At 39.3% G+C, this 23493-nt stretch overlaps 1 protein-coding gene across 1 annotated transcript; it reads right to left on the bottom strand.

Moving 5' to 3' along the window:
- Nucleotides 1-594: 594 nt before the first annotated feature.
- Nucleotides 595-23476, bottom strand: LOC124113548 (ribitol-5-phosphate transferase FKTN-like). The gene is made up of 8 exons (XM_046473941.2): nt 23213-23476; nt 16903-16977; nt 11642-11818; nt 7886-8166; nt 5274-5524; nt 3428-3561; nt 2326-2450; nt 595-1479 (listed from the first exon to the last, which is right to left on the bottom strand). The coding sequence occupies exons 1-8, from the start codon at nt 23321-23323 to the stop codon at nt 1263-1265; spliced, it is 1371 nt and encodes a 456-aa protein (XP_046329897.2). The 5' UTR covers nt 23324-23476; the 3' UTR covers nt 595-1262.
- Between the last annotated feature and the right edge of the window lie 17 nt (nt 23477-23493).

The following is a 23493-nucleotide window of genomic DNA, read 5'->3' on the forward strand; positions in this document are numbered from 1 at the left end:
CAAGTTTGTAATCTATGTAACTTACACATAACATGTTACATTTCCGAGTGATTGGTCCGTATGACACAACGGGAGACCATACAGAATGTCCATCATTCATCACTGTGTGTAGCAATCGTTAATGCATGTTCTAATATATGTTGTAATATATGTTGCAATATGTGTTGTAATATATTCATTTATCATCTCGACCCGTGAAGATCGGGGGTGGAATAGATCTTTTGCTTGTCGTAAGAGGCGACTAACGGGATCGGGCGATCAGGCTCGCTCACTTGGTTCATGCATGTCATCGTATGCCAATTGCGTGGATCGATGTTCATGATATCAATCACTGAATTGTCTGGTCCTGATTCGACGATTATTGCTGAACGTAATCATCCACCATGTATAAATGAGGAAGGGCCATACCCAGAAAGCCCAACCTTCATGTGAATGATTATGCTTGTAGGTAATTTCAATGCATCATTTACACAATCTCTACCTGAAAGTCCACAATGGATATCGTGCGAATGTTGTAAACATGTGTTACTTTATTTATTAATAATTTCTTTCTTTGAAGTTTACACTGTTTCTTTCATGCTGATTGGCGGAAGGGGTAATCACGTGATCTGATATTTTGAGTTCACACACCTGTGAACGGACAAAAAAAATCACCAGCACAGTTTAACGAGCGCTTTTAAATCGTTCACACTTCAATGAACCCATCCAAACTGACGTTCAATTTTTAAGAACCAGATGGACCAAATAAATGTTCAAGTTGTTTTTTTCATCAACATGAGAAAAGTCTGCAATTTGTTTCAACATTTTAAAGTGTCAGAGTACTTTATCTGCAAGCAAAAATATAGCCAAAAACAATTTTGTTTCATACACAAATTGATAATTATGAAACAAGTAACTGATTTTCAGCAATTTTAATATCTTAAACTCATTAATGAATATTAAAAAAATAAAATGACAAATAAGCTTGTGATATCCCTTGTGGCCTCCATCGCCAGGCGGGAGTACTACTGTGCGACGTCAGGAAACGAATACTTATTCATCTCATTTACTTGTCTGTTCCGAACCTGTGTCATTTGTTATTTTCCTGCCTTGGCGTGTTATATCTAAATAAGGGAACTCCGTCGGTCTGTCGTGTTTCCAGATTGAATTGAAGACACGGTACATGTGTAAGATATATTCATGAAGGCATGCCGACACGTTTGCCCATTTTAATGATGAGCTGACCGCCAGTACAGTAGCTCTGATTTACTGATATTGACCCACTAGTGTGTCCCCTGTATCACTGTTTGCCATTCCTCCTTTGGCCAGACCCCGTTCTTCTGCGCGTTACTACCGCTTCCCCTCCAGTCCCACTGCTTCACTGAAGTGTTCCAGTTCTTGCCATATGCGGCAGTGATGTAGGGTAGAGTAGGACAGGGGACGCGCAGTCGGCAACCCATGAAGTCAGTCCAGCAAGTGTCAAACTTTGGAAAAGTGTATCTGGAATAATATTCATGCTTATATCCTTCTACCCGAGTTTTATTATTAGAAGTAAAACGTATTTAAATACTATCAACATTAATTACCAGCAGAAACCACTAGCAACCAAAGCAGGGCCGCTCAATAGGCATGAGGCCCCAGTAGCATGCAGTGATGAGCATCATGTGTGAGTTAGTGAGGTACAAATGTCAACATGACATCAGCCTCATCTCAGCCATAAGTGTTGCCTGCAAACTGTAATCTTTCAGAGAGAGTGAGTATCGTTTTACGCTGCTGTTAGCAATATTCCAGCAATATCACGGCGGGGGACACCAGAAATGGGCTTCACACATTGTACCCATGTCGGGAATCGAACATAGTTCTTCGACGTGACAAGCGAACGCTTTAACCACAAGGCTACCCGAACGCCCCTGTAATCTTTAAGAAGCTACCAATGAAGGCCAGTGAACCACAGAGCAAAGCATCATGTACACATACATATAATTGGAAGTGATTCCATGGCATTTGATTGGTTAACCAAGCATTGTTTGTGCTTTATGTATTCATAAACCTGAGAAATAGGCCACGCCCACAAGAAGACTAATGTTTTATGAGTGGCTGATAATAGCGTGGGTGGGGCTTGTACTGCATATTCTATTAATATTATTATTTTGCGTTCGTGTATGAATACAAACCCAGATGTGCACACGCAGATTAACACAGAACAATACACAAGCAAAACATACTGAAGTCAGTTCTTAAATAGTTAGGCTAGAAGCTAATACTACTGCGAAGGTAACACGTTTTGAAAAAGCACAAATGGGATTATGTAGGATGGGGTAGGAGATTTGTATTTTTAACACTCACTTATACTTCTTGCCATCGTGGGCGTCGGTTCCTCCTTGCCATAGATAGGTCTTCTCCTCATACACGAAGGACACATCGATCTTGATGCCATGAGCTTTAATAGCCATTTCGAAACTATCAGACATCTACAATGCAGTGAGAAAAGAATCTACTACTTGCACGGATATTTCAAATGTTAACATTCCTTACTAATTGAATAATATTTCACTTATATTACGTAAATCTGTACCTGACTTTACATTTTTTTCATGCACCACACTATTTCAAATGTATGTATTGTATATGGGTCAGTGGCCTTGGTACAAATAAAAGACTTCTTCTTCTACACACATTTAATGTAGGACAGCTAGACTTTGGATGACAGCTGGCTTAGACAGAATAGGTTTATTCACAGTTCAGAGATTTCGTAGTTTCAACAACTTTTCTGGCGATTTGTCCTGCGTTTACATTGAACACATGTATAAATAACAAATACGCAAATACAACGGTGAATATTTACTAAAAAAAACCTGCATGCGTAGTCATCTGGCTACTATCATAATATCATTTTGCAAGACCTAAAGAAGAATTCAAACCCAAATACCGCAAAGAACAGATAAAAGCTGAATACCATAAAACACCTTACAGAAGAGTTGAGACCGGAACACCATAAAATACCGCAAAGAAAGCCTTAAAACCTAAATACCATAAAATACCGCAAAGAAAGAGTTGAAACCCAAATACCATAAAATACCGCAAAGAAAGAGTTGAAACCCAAATACCATAAAACAGGGACAAAACCCTTTCCATATACAAAAGATTGTATAATCGATTATACAATCCCGACTATATCATGAGCATGTGTTTATGAATCACTATGAAATAGTAATGATACCAGGTATTCCCGAAATGGTCAGCGTATCCTGCCGCACACATGCAAAGGCGCCGTAAGGAAGAGTTGAACCCCGAATACCGTAAAATACCGTGAAAAAGAGTTTAAATCCGAATAGCGTAAAATAAGGCAAAGAACGAGTTGAAACCCTAATACCATAAAATACAGTAAAGAACATTTAAAACTCGAATTCCATAAAGAAGAGTTTAAAAAAAGAACATACAGACTCACCTTCCCCTTGACATGCAGGAGTTTAAACCCGGCTTTCAAAAACGCCGGCAGGATGCCTGTACTGTAGCGCTGAATGGGAATCTCTATGTCTATATCACTGGTATAGGGAATGAAACCACACTGTCGATACCAACCTGATAAACACAACGTTTGGAGTATGTATTTTGGCACAATGTCAACGTCCGGTTCACTGTCAATCTCGTATGCATAACAGACGTCCAGTAAGATACAATTTGTTGTATTAGATTGGTGCTGTTTCAACTGTTTACATTTTCGGAAAGGAAAAACATAAAGCTGTGTATTAGAAATTAAGTTTAAAACTCGTTATTTGTATGTTTCATATAAAAGGAACCTGGTCACATCTTGATTATATATAAGAAATAAACAGCCGATAAAAGGAAAGTATACATAGTTATATTGTTGTTGTTATTGTTTGTTGTTTTACGCTGCACTCAGCACTATTCCAGCTATACGACGGCGGTCTGTAAATAATCGAGTCTGGACAAGAAAAAAACCCTGGAACATTTATTTGGTCAATCTGTTTCTAAGAAATAAAGTAACACATGTTTACTGCATTCGCAAAATATCCATTGTGGAAGGTAATGATTGTATAAATGATGCATTGAAATTACGCACAAGCATAATCATTCACATGAAGGTTGGGCTTTCTGGGTATGGCCCTTCCTCATTTATACATGGTGGATGATTACGTTCAGCAATATTCCAGCTACACGACGGCGGTCTGTAAATAATCGAATCAGGACCAGACAATCCAGGGATTGATATAATGAGCAACGATCCGCGCAATTGGGATCGATGACATGCATCAACCAAATCAACGAGCCTGACCACCCGATCACGTAAGCCGCCTCTTACGACAAGCATAGTCGCCTTTTACGGTAAGCATGGGTTGCTGAAGACCTGTTCTTACCCGGATCTTCACGGGTCTAACGCGAGATGAGATGTTTTAAAGGTATAAAGTCCAAACAGGTGGATCCGAAAACGTGGGGCAGGCCACAGTGCCGTAGACCACGTGTGACCGGACAGTGTGGCGTGCGACTGCTCAACCGCTTCCTGACGGTGACGTCATTGACGGGATTGAGACGCCGCACTATAGGACACAAATATCAAGGCAATAAGTTGCAGTGCTCAGGAATTCGCAGACCCTACCGCAGAATAGCTTTGACCCGTCAACATCTGCATAATAAATAGCATTGGTTCCGAACTGTGTCCTTCAAGGTGTCCTTCCATGTGTCAGGGGGGCACGGGTGGCCCCGTCGTCTAACGCGCCGCGATTCACCCCTTTGGCACGCCAGAAACCTATGATTGATGGTTCGAATCCCGGTTCGCTCGATTATGTTTCTAGGTTGGTCAGCACCATACCCGTGCTCGTGGGTTTCACCGAAGTGGTAAACGTCTGAGACCTGCATCACTTCTGGCTTCCTCCCACACTGGAATGCTGTTAAAAGCGGTGTTAAACCCAACTCACTCACTTACTAACTCCCTATGTCAGAAGATAACCACAGGCGACAATGTTTCAAAATTACAATGTCAGATCCACACTGCTCGAATAATCCAGGGCTTTCTTAACATAAATAATGTACCCTAGTGACATTAGCTGTCATGAGACCTCTCACCGATAGAATATATTAGGGATCGTCTTGGTAGACAGATAAGACAAGGTCCAAAAGGTCCACAGCCAATAACGTGCGTTCTTGGCGGAGTGCGATCGCATTTCCAATGACGCCATCGGGCGGCTTACACTATCCATAAAGCTTCGTGCCAAGGGCCTCGTTCCACCAATGGTGGTTGGTGACGTAACATAATGCCATACAGGTGCTCTCACCAAGACACGTGCCAAAACTGAGCCAGAAAGGAACGCCAAGAGGATCCAGAGCCCTCTTCGCTTGGTACAGGACTTTTGCTCCATGTAATGTTAGTCCACTTCTTTCTGCAGAGTTTTTACTGAGATATGTCTGCGCCCCTTGGTAGTCACACTCAATGAACTTGGACCTCGGCATCTGGGCCAGGAACTCCCCTACTGGGTGCGGGAGGTAGAGCCACATGCCGTCCACCGTCGTCAGTCGGACATCGAATCTAGTTATGATTTAAATATATTTTAATCACAAGGAAAAGGATTTGGCACAAGTTTTCACAACTTAGATAGTCTCTCCCAAATATACTCAACAACAAAAGTTCCTGTGACACCAATATTTAAGTGTATTTTTCAAACAAGTAAAGTTTGGTTTTCAATATTGTAGTACATGTATGGAATCAAGTCACAAAAACGCAACTGCTACAGAAAAGCATGCATTCCATGCAAAAGTTGACTTTTATGCAGGCCCCACTCATTTCACTACCCAAGAATGGGTATAAAAACATGTGCGTTAGCGGGATTGTATATGCACCGTTTAGCAACGTGCTGACAACAACCACTCAGAAAAACAACAAATTACGCAATTATTCAACATTATGAAATGCCACGCCTGTCCGAAAATGAGCGTCTGCGAGCCATTGGTATGCGTGAAGCAGGATCGAGTCAACGTGATTATGCAAGACAATTTAACGTCCACGGAAACACCATTTGGTGTTTATGGCAACGTTGGCAACAGACGATTGCAGTCAGAGACCATTCTCGGAGTGGCAGGCCACGCGGAACTAATAATCGACAAGATAACTGGATTGGAACAACACACCTACAAAATCGATTCCAGCCAGCAACAGTGACTGCAAGAAGCATCCCTGGCCTTCGACGAATATCTTCACAAACCGTACGTCGCCGACTAAGATGTGAAGGGATTGTCGCCAGAAGACCCGCCAGACGTCCCATTTTGGCAGGAAATTACCGTCAAGCACGTCTACAGTGGTGCCGACAGCGTCTACGCTGGACGGCCATGCACTGGGGACAAGTTCTCTTCACTGACGAGCCTCGTTTTCACCTCAGCCACAGCGATGGACGGATTCGAGTGTACCGACGTCGAGGTGAACGCTACGTCAATCATTGTGTCATGGAAGAAGATCGGTTCGGGGGCGGCAGCGTTATAGTATGGGGTGGGATTACAGCAAGACAGAGGACCCGTTTGATAGTGGTAGAGGGAAATCTCAATGGACAGCGCTCGGGCGACGAGATCATCGGCCCTGTTGTTCTACCGTTTTTGCGTCGTCATGGCCCAGGCATTATCTTTCAACATGACAACGCCCGGCCTCATATTGCTGGACTTGTTCAGGATTCCCTTCAACAAATCAACGTGAATGTCATCCCCTGGCCGGCTCGCTCCCCTGATCTCTCACCAATCGAGCACACGTGGTATGAGATGGATCAGCGCCTTCGACGTCAAACACGTGTTCCACAGATACTCCTGGAACTTCGAAACATGCTCCAGCAGATATGGACAGATATCCCACAGGACTTTGTGTGACGCCTAGGTCCATTCCATGAGAGGAAGATGTGTTGCTTGCATCGCAAACAGAGGTGGACACACACGCTATTGATTTGTAAATTGACATTTTGGCATGTTCATGTTTTTTTTATGAAATCAGGCATTTTCTGAAGTCAGTACGGCAAATTAAACCATTTGAACACTTACAGGAGTCTTTTATCTGTAGCAAACCGAACTTGTTTCAGATTTGGTAAAAAACAGAACTTTGCATTAAATCTTATTCAATGTCACAGGATTTTTTGTTGTTCAGTATAGTTACATGATTCGGTTTTCTATAACAAAACAATTTTAATATGAAGCAAACACAGAGTATATACAGCAAGAAGCATAAGGGAACATTGTTCCTGTCCTAGCTGATGAAGGAGTAAGCATATACTCCGAAACGTTGTGTTCCTCATAATAAAGAAGTTGACATCCATATATTCTCTTCCTTATGTGTATGGGACGGTCGGGTAGCCTAGTGGTTAAAGCGTTCGCTCGTCACGTCGAAGACCCGGGTTCGATTCCCGACATGGGTACAATGTGTGAAGCCCATTTCTGGTGTCCCCCGCCGCGATATTGCTGGAATATTGCTAAAAGCGGCGTAAAACCATACTCACTCACTCACTCACTCCTTATGTGTATCACTTCTAAATGGCAGTTTTGGGCTTTGATTCTGCCTCTCCATTGGAGGACAATAAATATTAAATGTTTCAGGGCATTATTTTTATGAAATATTCAACGACAAATAATCGCAAATGCCAAACATTATAAAGATAAATGTTAGTACATTAGTACATTAGTACAAATCAATCAAACAGCCCTTGTGTGCAACGTCTTCCCCCTAATGACGAGCAATATTCCCGTAGAAAAATACAGCAAAATGACACGGTTCAAAGCGGTGTTAAACCAACTCACACACTCACTCAAAATGTAATACTTGATTTTGAAATGTGTTTGTAGCACGAGTCATACTATAAATACAACACATGAGTTGACCGATGCAATGTGCCCAGGTGGTAAAAGACACGTCTTGTACCTGTCATATGCTCCGGCGCTGTTTCCAAACGTAGTGTTCAATCCTTGAAAGATCTGACTGTTCGAGGTAGTCGAGGGTTCAAGCGAACTGTGCCACCAGTAGTTATCGTCCCGTTCGTAGAATACCACCAGATGCAGAGGAAGGCTTCCCGACTGGCGGATGAGGTAATGTGTAGGAACACTGGGGACAGTGATCCGCTCCAAGGACAACAGGCGGGGATCAGGAGCGGTCACTTCATTCAGTACAATATCAAGGTCATTGAATTCTAGAAGGAGAGATTCCTGTGACGAAAAATATATCTTAAGCCTAAAATGTGTAGCTTAATAATCGATACACACATGTAATTGCTTCATAAAATAGAATGTTCGCAGTGATACAACCATGACTACAGTTCATATAATGTTGAAGCTGTACCTGTAACATGAGCAACCACAATGCTAAAGAATCCTGACTTTCAGAAATATTGAAAAGCTGTTATCAGTTTCCAACGATGTGAATTCCGGGTGATTAGAGACTGGAGGCTCCACTATTTTATAAGTTAGGACATCATTCATAGTGCTATTTATTTAAAAACTAATCTTCAAGCTGTTGCTATCCGCCTTGCACACTGTATTTACTTTGTGCTCATTGTATATCCCCCCGTCATCTGCTCTTCGACATTCTGTTCTTCAGAATCGATATGATCAGCCCTGCGTCATCAAGGGAGATTTAAATGGGCACAACCCTCTATTGGGTTTGGTTTGGTTTGGTTTGTTGTTTAACGCCGCATTCAGCAATATTCCAGCTATATGACGGCGGTGTGTAAATAATCGAGTCTTGACCAGACAATCCAGTGATTTTCATCATGAACATCGATCCAGGCAATTGGGATAGATGACATGCATCAGCCTGACCACCCGATCCCGTTAGTCTCTTTTTACGACAAGCAAAGTGGCCTTTTACGGCAAGCATGGTTGCTGAAGACCTATTCTACCCCGGATCTTCACGGGTCAGCATGGGTTCTGAAGACCTGTTCTACCCCGGATCTTCAAGGGTCCCCTCTATTTGGAAGTGCAAATACAAGCAATAAGGGCAAAGCCATTGAAGATTCACTTCCCTATTGTCCTCAAAACTGTAAAACCGGATGATAACCCCCTTCATCATGGATGGTGGAATTTTGCAAAGGCGAATTTGTCAGTGTACAAAATAGCATGTGCTGAAAAAGTAAAACCTGACAATTTAAAAAATCTCATACAGTTGTTTTCGGCTGAACTGAATGAAATTACTGACCTCACAATTCCTAAGTCCTCTGCAAATCCTTAAATTCGTAAACCATGGTTTAATAATGAATCCAATCAAGCAAGAACTTAGATGAAGTTAAGATTACTACTGGTGCCAAAGGACGACGTGCGTATAACCACAATAAGCAGCATTCTTGCAGGAACTATATCTCCAAATTAATTTATGCACAACTACGTACAAGGTGTGGAACAAGGTTGAAAGCTTTAAGGCAAAGGTTAAAAAGTCATCTGTGCACCATATTAAAGAAGGTGACAAATTAACAACTGATAAATCTGACATTGCAAATAAACTTACGTCCCTGCGTTTGAGAGATAACAGAAACAGCAGGAAAATAAAAATGTTAATTTTGATTCAAACGGTGAAGATTGCAGTGAAGTATGTTCATTACATGAGCTACAAATAGAAGTACAAAACTGATCATTTCGTACGATTGGAATCCTTTGTTAAAATGCTGTAGTAAATAAACAAGTAGTATCAATATAAATTTTCTTTGATGTTGCGAAAGTATGCTCTACTGCCTGGAAGCATGGCAATTTAGAAGATTTTATATTATTGAGGTCATCTTATATCACAGTTTTACAGATAGACAGTTACAAGTCCGAGAGGGTTCAACCTTGTCTGACCATTATTATCAGTATCAGGGCGTCCCTCAATTCTGTCTGTCAGATTGTTTAGTATTAAAATATATAGTCTTTCAAAGGTTTTAACTGATTCAGTATATGGATCACTGTTCGTGGATGATCTTAATATTTCTTGTCGGGGTAAAAATATGTCTACAATAAAGAGGCAGTTACAAATCTGTCTAAAAATTCACAAGTGGTTTCTTGAGAACAGATTTTCGAATTTTAAAAACTTATTGTATGCTTTTCTGCAGAAAATGTAAGTCGCATAAGGACCCTGAACTATTTTTGAATTCTCCCCTATCACAGTTGTAAAGGAGGCCAAGTTATTGGGACTTTGACAGCCATTTAACCTCCTAATATTAAATACCTCAAAGCCAATACCTAAAGGTGATTTGTTGAAAGAAGTTTCTAATTCAGAGTGGGTAGGGGATAAGACAACCCTCTTACATAAGGAAGATAATATATGGATATCAACTTCTATGTTATGTTCCTCATAATAAAGAAGTTGCCATCCATATATTCTCTTCCTTATGTGTATAAATTCTAAATGCCTTTCAAAGACCTAACCCTCTTACGCTTGTACAGGTCACTAATTCGTTCAGAACTTGATTACGGCTCCATCGTCTATGGTGGAGCATGTAAATGTAATTTACAAAAAAACTAGATACTCTTCATCATCAAGGCCTCAGGCTTTGCCTTGGAGCCTTCAGAACTTCTCCCATTCATAGGAAGCGGAGGAATTACCCATTGACCAACGCCGTCTGAAATCACCCTTACAATACAACACTAAATTATATTCAAAACAGGCATATTCAGCTTTTGATTGCGTTTTTAATCCTCTTGATGAAGATATTTACAACAAGAAATCATCTCTTATCCCATTATTCGGAATCAGAATAAAAAAGCCATTTCATTTGCAAATATTGACCTTCAAGATATAGCCCTCATTCACGGTCAAGCATGTCCTGCTTGACTCTACTGATTTTTGTTCCATCACAAGGGATACATATTTAACTTTCAAACGTCCACGAACTTTTCTAGTAATGTTATTTCTCATTTATATTGTGCTTTTTAAGAGAAATAGAATTGATTCATAAATCTTGATGTACAAAGTGTGTTATTATATTAATTGGAGCTGCTAAATAGTAACGTAGATTGTTAGTGTCCTCCTAAGTGGGTATATAAGTTTCACGTCATTCAAAGTATTTTTATGCATGCCATACTTATAAAAGTAGTACATTTGCCATTTTACATTGATGGCTCAAATTGCATACATCTCCAGCAGCTGAAGGAAGGGTATAAATCCTACTGTGGAACCGCGGAATTTCGAAAGTCCCCACGGTCCCTAGTATGGTGGCCTGACTTTGGTTGCTGGCGGTCTATAACCCTTTTTTATTTTGTGTTGTTGAACAATAACTTCTTCTTTTAAATGCTCTCGACTACTTTTAAATCGAAACTGTGATTGTTATTGCCTTGCTCAACGACGATACATATATATATAGTTCTCGTCACGATATGACTGAAATATTAATGTGACGTTAACGTTTAACTCCCTCACTCAATTTATCATGAATACATTATTATGTGATCAAGATTGGTATTGAAAGATCACCTGAGTATGAGAAGGTATGCCCGTAATTTATGACAGGGGGAATAGTAAATTCGGCAAGATACTTCAACGTAGATATACCAGACGACATGATAGCCAATTACCCTCTTGGCTTGAACCATTTTGGATGAGCTACGAAGGCTCTGGTGTCCAACTTGACAATTTACATGGGCCGGTAATATTGATGGAGAAAAGTGTCTTTGCCCTGAGTTAATTTTGCAGTGTGTTATGGTTTTAACATACCCCTTTGTCCCAGTCTGCTCCGAACACCCCCAGTGAGATGACATCTCCGGCCGAGCACAGGATACAGGGAGGTTCCGACTCATTGGCAGACAACAGGTGATGCAGTACGGATGGTTCGATGACAAATATAGGAATACCATGATGTAAGCACTTGCTGGCGAATGTGTTGAGTAGTTCCTGTTTTAATAAATTGATGAAACTCAATCATAGAGTAAGAAAAAACGACGTTACAAACTTTGTCTCTGTATGTCAACTTGTTGCAAACTAAAGCAATAGAATTATTGACTTTCTTCTTTGCTTTTATAGTGTATTATGGCCATCTTAAAGGCTTTTTTTCTTTTGTTTGTTTTTGTTTGCTTTTATTACCATGGATACTAACCTCACTTTTACAACAAACCATCCATGTGCACGTGGTCAAGGACTTCTGATTTTGAATGTATTTTTCACATAAGAGCATACTAAATAATATCCTTCATAAGACTTCATCCTTCAATTTCAATGTTAACAAGAACTAAAACTAAAATTTCATAAGACCATCCTCACAAACTCCACAGATGGGGCCATCTGCACAACGAATTTGGAATAACCATTTTCTGCAAAGTACAATATTATCAAAATTCGTGAACGCCAATTCTTTCATCTTGTTTTGCACAGGTAACTTACACATATCAGCAAACATAACCTTAAAATAAGGAGTGTTATGAATTGTATATGGCAAAGTAACTTTACTGTTATTCAAAACCTGATAAAACATTCTAGACCTAATTTCTTTGTATCATTTCCCCTCAATTTCTGTGAGCTATCAGGATCTCAGTCAGGTCATCTTGGTCTATGGATATAACATATTACAACCAACTGCCCTTTGGATAGATCTTATTGTAGAACTTGCAGTTCGTGTTTACTTGTTACATGACCACCATCATAATATATATTCCTAACGAAAATAACACCCGCTTTAACCCAGCTTTCATTATAAAAAGTTTTTCCATTCACAATAACCAAATTATCATTCAATAAAATTAGGTTAAATATAGTATCTTTGTCAACAGTATTCTTCCATGAATTCAACAAATATTCATGAAATGATGGAACCAATACCTGAAGTTTAACCCCCTACTCTATTGAAAGGCAAATCAAGAATAATTTTCCAACAAGCTTTTGTTGCAAAAGATCTTGGAATCCATGCAAGACATAGGGATTTACACATATTATCCAATTTAAATATTGATGCTTCTCCATTATCACTCGTGTTTATTACAGTAGTTACTTTAACCTTTTCTCGTTTATAATTCCAAATAAACTTAAGTGAATCAGCATTAATTTACTTTCTTAATGCTGTACTTGCATCCTACTACTTCGATATATTAATCAAGAGCAGCCTTTTCCTTTAGAAAGTAAAGTCCTCCATATATTGTTAGATTTCTAAATTTGTGGTCTTACATTTTCTGCAGCCAAGATATTATTATTTCGAAACAGTTAAATACTGAGACACTTAACTCCATTAAATACTACTTCCACTAATACATGTTCCTTGTGAGAGATTCTGAATTAGCATGGTACTACTTTTCAGGGGGATCTATTTTGAAACCAGTTACCTTTCGAGTTTGATTATAATATTCAAAAGCTTTTTCAACTGATTTCATATATTTAAGAGTTAAGTTGGTATCGTCAGCTAAATAGATCATTCTTTATTACCTATAGAAATTCCTCACATATCATTATATCATTACATAATTTTATATTGAAGGCTTCTAATCATGTAATAAATATATATGGGCTTAAGGGACAGCCTTACCTTACTCCTACAAATGAAAGAATCCATTGTGTAGATCTACCTTTATTAATAACACAACTTTCTGGGGAGTTATAACAAATAGAAAACCAAATAACACATCTTTGGTCCAAAATTGAACTTTTCAAAACATTTTTCCCTAAAATCAAAAGCCTTTTGAAAATCTGAAGACACAATAATTCCTTCATCAGAATCATCGTACATTTCCAACAGATCTGACAAACATCTAATAGCCTCCCTAATATATCTGCCTTTAATGAACCCAATTTAAGAGGAGGAACTGGCAGGAGAGACTTTAGTCTATTTGTAACAGCTTTGCAATTATTTTATAATATACATTTAACAATGTAATTGGTCTCTTGCTTTCAATCATTGACGTGTCTTTTCCGTGTTTATCTAAAAGTCTAATAATTCCTCTTTTTGAGATATTGTTAACTTACATGTTTGGAAGAAATGGTTGACATAATTGAAGAATGGCTTTTAGAGATTTCCACAAAATATTGAGAAAGCTCTACAGACGCGCTGTGACATCCTGGGGTCTTGTTGCTTTTAATGTTACACAATGAATGTCTTAAATCATTTTCTGTGAGATTTCCTTTTGCACCTTAGTCAGTTTCAAATTCAGTTTCTGTTGTGAATATTGATATTTATAGAACATATGAAGTTCGTGGAGCATTTCAATTTCATCAACTTTTGAGTTTTAATTTGTGTTATCTTTTCTATATATTTTTACTCTTTTCACCTTCCTCAAATCACTTACTTCTCGTTTTGCCTTTTAATAAATATGTCTTCTGATTCATTTTGAGGCTTTCACATATAAATATTGCTGCTGTAGTGTTTCATCTTTACTTCACACCAGTTCGGTGTCAAGAACTGATAATTGTTTAGTCACTTCTCTTCCCTTCCAATGTCTAGCTTTTATTTTCTCTTCAGAATAAGTCATTGAAATTGGCATTATTTTATACATTATCCATTCCCAATCAGGAACAAGGAGAATAACTCTGTTTCCACTATATCCTGTTTACCCAAACCAAGGTTATTGTAACTTCAAAAAGTGCTAAATTATTAAATTTTAATAATCGGTCTCTGCCTCGTTTTTTGTTAAGACAATGGAAGAGTAGATTAAATCCGAGCTGATTCTCCAGAACCTCATTTTCTTGTCTGGTTAATCGAGTTTCTATTGCTTCAAGTTTTTCTTCAGTAGATCTAGAGTTGACGCCTCTTCGAGGCGGACCTGTGTTCTGATTTCAGTTATGGCATTATTCGTTGTACTCGCGAGACATCAATTTTCTGTTTTTCTGTATCTCCAGGACCCTTGTTTTCAGTGTAATATTGTCAGAGCTAGTGTCTGGTTGATGCTTGTCCTCGTCCGCCATGTTGGTTGAATCGATCTTTCTCTTTTATGATTCCAGTTGTCTCTGTTCATCAGTTTTTTTAACGGAGTACTAGTCTGATTACCAGGGGATCACGTAGTTTGTGTCTGTGCTCCCCCATTATTTGGCTTAGTTTTGAACTTATATTACCGGCCCGTGGCGCGCCCTGTTTTCAGACCCTGCACAATCTGCGGGTCTTACGCCATCTTGAAAGCTGGTTACCAGTGTCAACGTTATAAGGGTGTTGCTGCTCACACAGTCTCGCACTAACATTTAATGAATCTAATGTGAGATAGAAACTATATACTGCTCAGGGACATGAATATTGCTGAAATTACTTAATCGTATTGATTGGCCAGTGCTCGCAAATTGTACCACTTTTTTTTTATTCTTTGTGAAGCAGCCTTTATCAACACAGTTACGAAAACGATGTCTTCATTCCAATATTTTGTGAAACTGTTTGCCTGATGTCTTAATCCTTCTGGTGGTGCTTGGTAACACAGGCAGCAATCAAGTGACGATGACAGGCATTAACCTAAGTGCTTGTTTCTTTGAGCATCTGGATACAGTTGAGTAATTTCTGCACAGCACACTGTCGTAATATCGTGAGAATATGTGATCCCCTTCGATGTATGAGTAAAAGTTTGTAATAATGAACTTAATTTAATATTTGTGTTTGGGTGATCTACCCATTCGTCAATAGCGTTTGCTAAACAAGGCATATACAATTATATAAGCCCTTTATATCAAACACTATCAGTGAGCAACGTTACCTCGCTTAGTGTAAGGCTAATTATAACTTTAACAAGTGTCAAACTATTTTTAAAAAGCAGCAAAGCACTATTAAATTGAGCTGAATATCATATACTGAACCGCAAAAGAAACGTCACCCCAAGTCACATTGCATGAAAAGTTGTCATTTAAATATCTTGGTTATGTCAAAGCCTCTAAAGGTTAACAATACCTTGTCTGGAGAAATAAAATTTGATGATCAAAAACAAAGCAGATGACAATACAACCGATCGCTCAAATGCATCACGGCAACAGCCATGATAACCCGACACACGTGAGTTCCGTGCAAATTGAAATGCACATGCATTTGCCCAGCAACGGCACCAGACCACCAACACTACAGATGACAGACCACGTAGTGGTAGACCTAGGGTCACTACCCGACGTCATTATCGTCAGATTGTGCGACAGCATCTTCAAGATCTCTTTGTTACTGCTGTGGAAACTGTTCGACAGACCATGGGGACATACCAGCGACACATTAGTGCGCCGACGATTGACGAGCAGAGGGTCGGCCCTGTGGTCTTTCAGAACATCTCTCCAGGGAGAGGCAATGGTGTCACAGCAGCTCTATACATTGATCAAGTCTTGAGACCACACGCCGTACCAGCATGATAACGCCCGTGCGCACACTGCGAGAGTAGCAAGAGTCTCCCTCCAGCAGATAGTAACGGAACCATGCATTGGCATGCCCTCAGTCCCCATTAAAACCAATTGAGCACATGTGGGACGAGATTCAAAGACGGCTGAATGATGTCCGACCAAGGCCGACACCTGCAGCTGAACTGCGTCAGGCGTTCCTCAGAGTGGGGGCTCAAGTGCCTATAGGCCTTCATCAACCGCCTCATCCATTCCATGTATCGAAGTTACACGGCAGTCATTCATGGCAGACACACGAGATACTGACTTGTGATGCCATTTACTCAGAGACTAGTGTTGTGTTTCACTTTAAGAATATTTGACACTTTAATTTCAACCTTGATGATCAGCTTTGCCAAGTTTCATTAAGTGAGAAGATCCCGGCTGTAAATTGTCTTTGTAATTTATCCTATTGATCTCAGACGTCAGTATAATATGAATGTATTGTTATTATTTAGTTTTTATGTTAACGCAATTCACAAAACTGTGACAAATACTGGAAATTCTGGAGTGCTTATGTATTTATCGCTGTTGCCACATATTTGAGCCATTGTGTTGCCTTTTGTGATTCTAACGCTAATCATGTCTATTCAGTATAATTTGTGTATTGTTCATTGATCTTGTTTTGTTTTTTTACTTATTAGACAATGTAGTTCTATACGTACCAATTTCTGCGTGTCACCTTGGGAATCAGCATACAAAGGCAACCGGGGACTCGTCCGGGATCTGAACTCAATTTGCTGAAAAGAAAACATTTTCAGTGGGAAATTTGTCAGTGTTCAGTGTATCTTCATATCATTGGAAGGGGTTATTGTGGAATCAGTAACTATAACATGGAGATAAAGCTTGAGACATTTTTTAAGTCTCGAAGTGAGGACTAAATCAGGTTAGCTACAGCCAAAGACTAGAGGTTCGTGGGATATGAATGTACATATATCATTATTTCATTGTTATTGTAACAAAGCTTTATGTAAAAAGCTCGGAGTGGCAATTTCTGAAATTGTATGATATTCAGCTTTTGAAAGTTTGCCGTGCAGTGGTCAAAGGCGAGTGCAGTTGATCATTTCCATTCCATACACCAAAGACTCGTATACAGATGTTGGTAGATTCTCTCAAGTGTTTGCTTGTATGGATGGCACACGCATACCAATATTGTGACTCACAGAATGAGAAAAAAGAAGTGTTCAAGCAGTCTATGATGCAAAACTAAAAAACATAAAAATAATAATGATATCATAAGCACTGATTGATTTGGACACGATGACATGCATCAACCAAGTCAGCAAGCCTGACCGCCTGATCCCGTTAGTTTCCTCTTACGACAAGCATAGTCACCGTGTACGACAAGCATTGGTTGCTGAAGACCTATTCTACCCTGATCTTCACGGGTCTATAGATCAAGTATATATGAATCCGTGTTATACAAACAAATATTGACACATCTCATTTTAACTCTCGGGGTACACTCCTTGTTTACTGCATTAATGATTCTGACAATGACCAGTGGTGCCACGTCTATAACCAATCATCATTAATTTTCCATCATAAGCAGATATTATAGTTTGTCTGCCGATGCTACCAATGGGCCAAAAGCGGTCTCAAGGTGTTGTTATCAAAAACTGTTGCTCTATTATTGATTATATTACTTTCGTTACGAACGATTAATGAAAACAGAAACAAAATGGTGAATATTTCATGTGTCTGTTGACACAATAACAAGTTGTACAAACGCACTTGTAAACAACGAACCATGTATTGTCTTACAATTGCAGTTCCATGCATAAATAACATATACGAACTATTTAGATCGTATGTTCATTTGGAAAATCTAACTTGGAAGAACGGAAGATCCGGGTTCGATCCCCGGCCGCGTCATACCAACAGACATTGAAAGATGGTGCTTGTTGTTACCCTGTCTGGCGCTCGGCACTAAGGGGCTAAAACAGGGACCGGTCAGGTCGGAGTCAGTATACTGTGTCAGAGTATTCATGTTGAACTACGGCATTGTATCTCAGTATGCTAGCACTATAAATCGGCATCATTTCGGACGAGTACAAGCAGCCACACACGCAAATGATGCTTTCACGTTGCTATATATAAAGTGCAATAAACTCAATTTCATCTCACATCACCTAAGAAACAGACAACGAATGGGAGTTGTTTATCATATAATATAACACTTGAGGGAGAATAAACCATGGGTTAGTTCCCAGCCAGCTCAAAATATCATTTTTCAGCTCAAATGCAGTCAGCTGTCACGCAGGTGTTCATTGGCTGAACAATGGGGCTTATAGTTTAGTCTGTCCATTTCCTGACAGAAGACAGTTTGTATGAAAAATAATAAATGTCTGTACAAAATTTATAAAAAACACATAAAAAGAAATGACACATTAAAGGTCAGGAACTCCATGCGAGGCAGCTTCGAGAAAACACTTGGTATATTCTTTTACAGTATGTAACTGGAATCACTTCTTCACCAGCACGCTTCTTCATGTTGCTTAAGTAGGCCCTAATGTCTACTTTTGACCGGTCTGCATAACGGTTGTAGAGGTTTTTAAACTTATCTAGTATATCTGCAACGTCATTCTTCGGGTCCAGCGTGGCTGGACATCCAGTGGTATGATGTACACATCTCCAATATGTCGTGTCTTTGTGGCTGATTTCTTTTGTATTGATAGTCAGCATGAGCCAATATCCTACCACCCTTAGTGTTAGGAATATACTGGACTTTCACTCGAGCGTTTGCCATAATGGTTCGGACCTACACTTACTTACTTACTTACTTTGGAGATTTAACGTGCGCTTTCCGACTGATGCGTATTTCGCACACTGGACCGACCAGGCCATTTAATGTGTTTCCGAAAGGGGCGAAAGTGGTGTGTGCAACGCAAGAGGGGGCTTTAGGTGTTGCTTATATAGAATTTGGGAATTTTGAGATTTGGAATAGATGCCGAGGGGGTTGGGGAGTAGAACTAAGGGAGCTGGGTATGGTGGATGTTTGTTTGTTTATGTGATTTTGATTTGGTCGATTATAGTGTTTTTAGATGCGTTTGATTAGTTCCGTTTTGATTAAGAATACGCCAAAAGGCTTTGAAGTTTTCTAGTTTATTTTGTGGGTTTAGTATTGCTTCTGGAGTGAGAGCCTTGTTTAGATTGAGGGTGGTTTGTAATGCGGTTCGATGTGTTAGGTATTGTGTGCAGTGGATGAGTGCGTGTTCTGGGGTTTCTAGTTGTTTGCAGTGTGGGCAGTTACCTGTAGTGTATTTTTTAAATTTTTTTTAGGTGGTTATTTAGGTTGATGTGTCCTGTTTGGAGTTTAGTGATTACTCTGTCGAATGTTTTTGATGGATGGATAATTTTTGGTCGGAAGGTTTGCTGAGTCCTTTTTTGATTTGGCTATTTGAGTTTAGATATAGGTTATGCCATTTTTTTGTGATTTTTTGCTTGTTTACACTTTTAATTTCTGATTTTGAGATTGGTAAGTTTAAGCTTATTTCTGGGATTTTGAGGGATAGTTTGGCTGCCTTATCGGCGTTTTCATTACCGTATATTCCTACGTGGGCGGGTATCCACAAGAAGGTTATTTGTTTGCCTGCCTTAGTAAGGTCATTGGAGCTTTTAAGTATTTGATTTATTAATTTAGGTCGGTTTTTGGTATTTTTGTTTTGGAGGGCTTGCAGTCCATTTAGGGAGTCGGTAAGTGTTAGGATTTTTTTGTGGTTTTTGGATTCTTGATTATGGAAGGTTGAGGCCATGCCCATTAGTTCTGCCGTGAATATTGATTGGTTGTTTGGGAGTCGGAAGGATTGTGTGGTTTTAGTTGGTTGTGTGGTATGGACTCCGAAACCTGTGTGTTTGGAGGTCGGATCTGAAGATCCGTCCGTGTAAATGTGACACCAATTTGGCCAATGTTCGTGTGTGTATGCTGGTGTGGTGGTTTTAGCTATGTTTGCATCGGTTTGTTTATTTCTTTGGCTAGCTAGTGTTGTGTCTATTTTGGGTATTTTAAGTTTAGGGGTGAAGATATTTGATTGCTTGCAGTTTTGTTTAAGATTTTTAATTTGGTGTTCATTTAGGTAGTTTGTTATTCTTTGGGATATTGGGGTAAGTAAGGGGTGTTTACGAGCTAGAGCCTGGTTTTTGGGGCTGATATTTTGGTTTATTAAGTTTTGGATGAGAGGGTTTGATTGGGACGCGGCCCAGAAATTTAAGCTTAGCTGTTTCCTGCGTAGACTTAGTGGCATTTCTCCTGTTAAGGCCTGAAGTGAAGTGTAGGAGGTGCCATGTTGGGTGCGTGTAATTAGCTTGAGAGCCTGATATTGTATTGAGTCAAGTTTTTTTAGATAGAGAGTTGTTTAGGGTGTTGTATATGGCGCAGCCGTAGTCTAGTTTTGATCTTATTAGTGATATGTAAAGAGAGAGGAGGGTATCCTTGGAGGCTCCCCAATTAGAGTCAGTGAGGCATCTTATGGTGTTTAGGTCTTTACTGCATTTAGTTGTTAGGTTTTGGATGTGAGCATCCCAGGTGAGATGTTCATCGAAAATAAGTCCTAAGAATTTGGTTTGTTTTTGAAATTTGATTATTTGGTTGTTTAGCTGGAGGATTGGGGAGGCGGGTTCCATGTTTTTATGTTTGAATACTATTCCTGTTGTTTTTTCTGAGTTAAGGGAGAAGCCCCATTTGTCAGCCCATTGTTGTATTTTCTTAAGAGATTTTTTTAGTAGATTTTGGGCCATTTTAATGCTTTTAGTGCGGATCCAGAGGGCTCCATCATCCGCGAATTTTGATGTGTTTACTTTAGGGGATAGGCCCTCGAATAGATCGTTTATCATTATATAGAAGAGGTTGGGGCTGAGGATACTGCCCTGGGGAGTGCCATTTTCTAGGGGACATTGGTCCGATAGTGTTTGGTCTATACCCACGGTTATTTTACGATTGTTTAGGAAGTCCTGGATGTAGTTTATTATCTGACCTTTGAGTCCTATTTTTTGAAGTTTTTGTATTAGCCCATCGTGCCATACCATGTCGAAAGCTTTCGAGAAGTCTAAGAAGATGCATGTGGTATATTGTTTATTTAGTTGTCCTGTTGTCCTGACCTACACTTCGTAACTTCATGTTGATATACCTAGTCACTTTAAGTAAGTTGATACTAACCACAACACAACTAGGTGATGAGTGTTCACTGAAAATTCATGTGTCATGTGTTCTAATAACAACACAAAATTCGATTGGTAATCAAAACTTTTCTCGGTGACAGGTGTTCACTCAAAATTCAAGTGTCAGGTGCACTAATAACAACACAATACTCGATTTGTAATCAAAACTTTTCTCGGTGACAGGTGTTCACTCAAAATGCAACTGTCAAATGCTGTCTTCAGCTTCTAAACTTTAAAACTGACTAGCGTTCATCCGTCAGGAACTGGCTATAATCCAATAGCCCTAATCCCCTCAATTCTCCCGAATTTCAGTTTTGAGCTAACTGGGAAGACCCCAAACCTAGCCCTGATTAGTTTATTGTCCCTGCAGTGTTTTATTGTGCGATAAACACGACCACGACTCGTTTATTTCTTATATGAGATGTCAACATAATGTAAGTCTCTCTAAGTATGTTGATAAAATGCACAAGCTATAAAAAATATTTACCCTAATTTTAAAAAGCATGACTTCCTTGAATAGAATCAACAGGAGGGTTAAGATTGGTATTTTCCGCATATTTTCACAATCCTCGCGTCGATTATCTGTACCGTTTCTCCAAATACCGATTCTCGTATATCTTCCTCGTTTAGGTGCGTAGCCCAGCTACGTCTATGGGGAACAACTCATAAGACATTTTCCGCTCATAACTAACGTCGTCCAATTTACGACGTCATCAATTTTCGAGCGCATGTTTGAATCTCCAAAGATGATGTCGTGATAAAACAATTTTATCGTGAAATAAACCACTCTTTTGGACCTTGATTGTTCATTTTGATTGATCGCGCATGTGCACATGAAGCACAAGACGTTAAAATGGCCGACTCATGCCGGGAGCGATCCCCGACGTTGTTTGTGGACCTATGGCGGTAACATTTATCAGTCATCGTTGATCAATGGATCCATCTTTGAAAGGGGAGTATAATGATCTGTCAAATAGATTTAAGAATTCATTTTCACTTGGTGTGAGTTCATTTGAATATGAACCTTCATAGAGAGATGGTCCATCTATGGAAGTCGGAACTTGCGACGACGTTAATACAATGGCTCTCACCCTGAGTTGGTTTAAACATATTTTTATTTCAAAAGAAATCTTGATCGGTAAACAAGCAAAACTTGCTTATGTAAATACCTCTCCAGGTAATAACTTTACAACAGCTGGTTATATATAGGATTATATGTAAGATAGTGCTAAACATAAACATACTAAATGCACAAATGAAATATATGAAGCCAATACCAGTGGTGTCTGTGAAATAAGATAATGCAGTTTTCCATTACTACATGCATAAAATTAAGCTACTCGAATCTTTTGCTTTTGACAATGAAATCGTGAACTGATTTAAGAATACTCTGAATTCAATATTATAGGGTCGAAATGATCAGAAACAACGTTTCTGAATCGGTTCGTGGAATGGAATTCCTAGGGGTTCCCCATGAATGTGTAAGTAGTGTGTCAGTGTTTAAGTCATTTACCGCTGTCTCGTGAAAAACGTATGAACGCCAAATTGTGTCGTCAATATACGTATTAACTTCAATTTCGATTTCACGTGACCCACCTCTCGCCCAATGCAAAAGCCGGATATAGAGTAAACTTCACATTAAAAAACTAAATATCCGTACATAGCAAAAGACATGAGTTATTAGGGTTTATTTTGTGAAACAAGTATTGAAAGTAAGTGTTCACTCTCCAAGTGCTCTTAAGATTAGGAACAAATACATGTTTTTAATAATAATAAAAAACAGTACAAGGTCGACAGTGAGCCCATGTTATGTCTTACCTGTATGTGATGCTTTCTAGACGTGAAGTAAAAACAGACGCAGCCAAGGAACAGCACAGTAATGCTGATGCAAGATTTACGATTCTGGTAGCATCCGCTGAACCAACGCATTCTAAAATTTCCAAAACGCACCCTTAAGACACAAAGTTCTTCTAATAATGTAATGTTGAATGGGTATATGACTCCAATAAAGCTGTTCGGTTCTTCGTGTATGAGGAAAGCAACACAAACTGGATGAAGAAATCATAAGTCGTGTAAACTTACAACGTCAGCTGCAGAGA

This window comes from Haliotis rufescens, unplaced genomic scaffold (assembly GCF_023055435.1).
Source record: "Haliotis rufescens isolate VD_foot unplaced genomic scaffold, xgHalRufe1.0.p SCAF_24, whole genome shotgun sequence".
Classification (NCBI taxonomy): Eukaryota; Metazoa; Mollusca; class Gastropoda; order Lepetellida; family Haliotidae; genus Haliotis; species Haliotis rufescens.

Excerpts from the sequence above, each read along its gene's own strand:
- LOC124113548 (XM_046473941.2), bottom strand. The coding sequence starts at position 23,323 with ATGCGTTGGTTCAGCGGATGCTACCAGAATCGTAAATCTTGCATCAGC. Across the intron at positions 5,525-7,885 it reads AGCGCCGGAGCATATGACAG|ATTCGATGTCCGACTGACGA; the intron begins GTACAAGACGTG and ends AATCATAACTAG. Across the intron at positions 2,451-3,427 it reads TCCTGCATGTCAAGGGGAAG|ATGTCTGATAGTTTCGAAAT; the intron begins GTGAGTCTGTAT and ends ACTGCATTGTAG.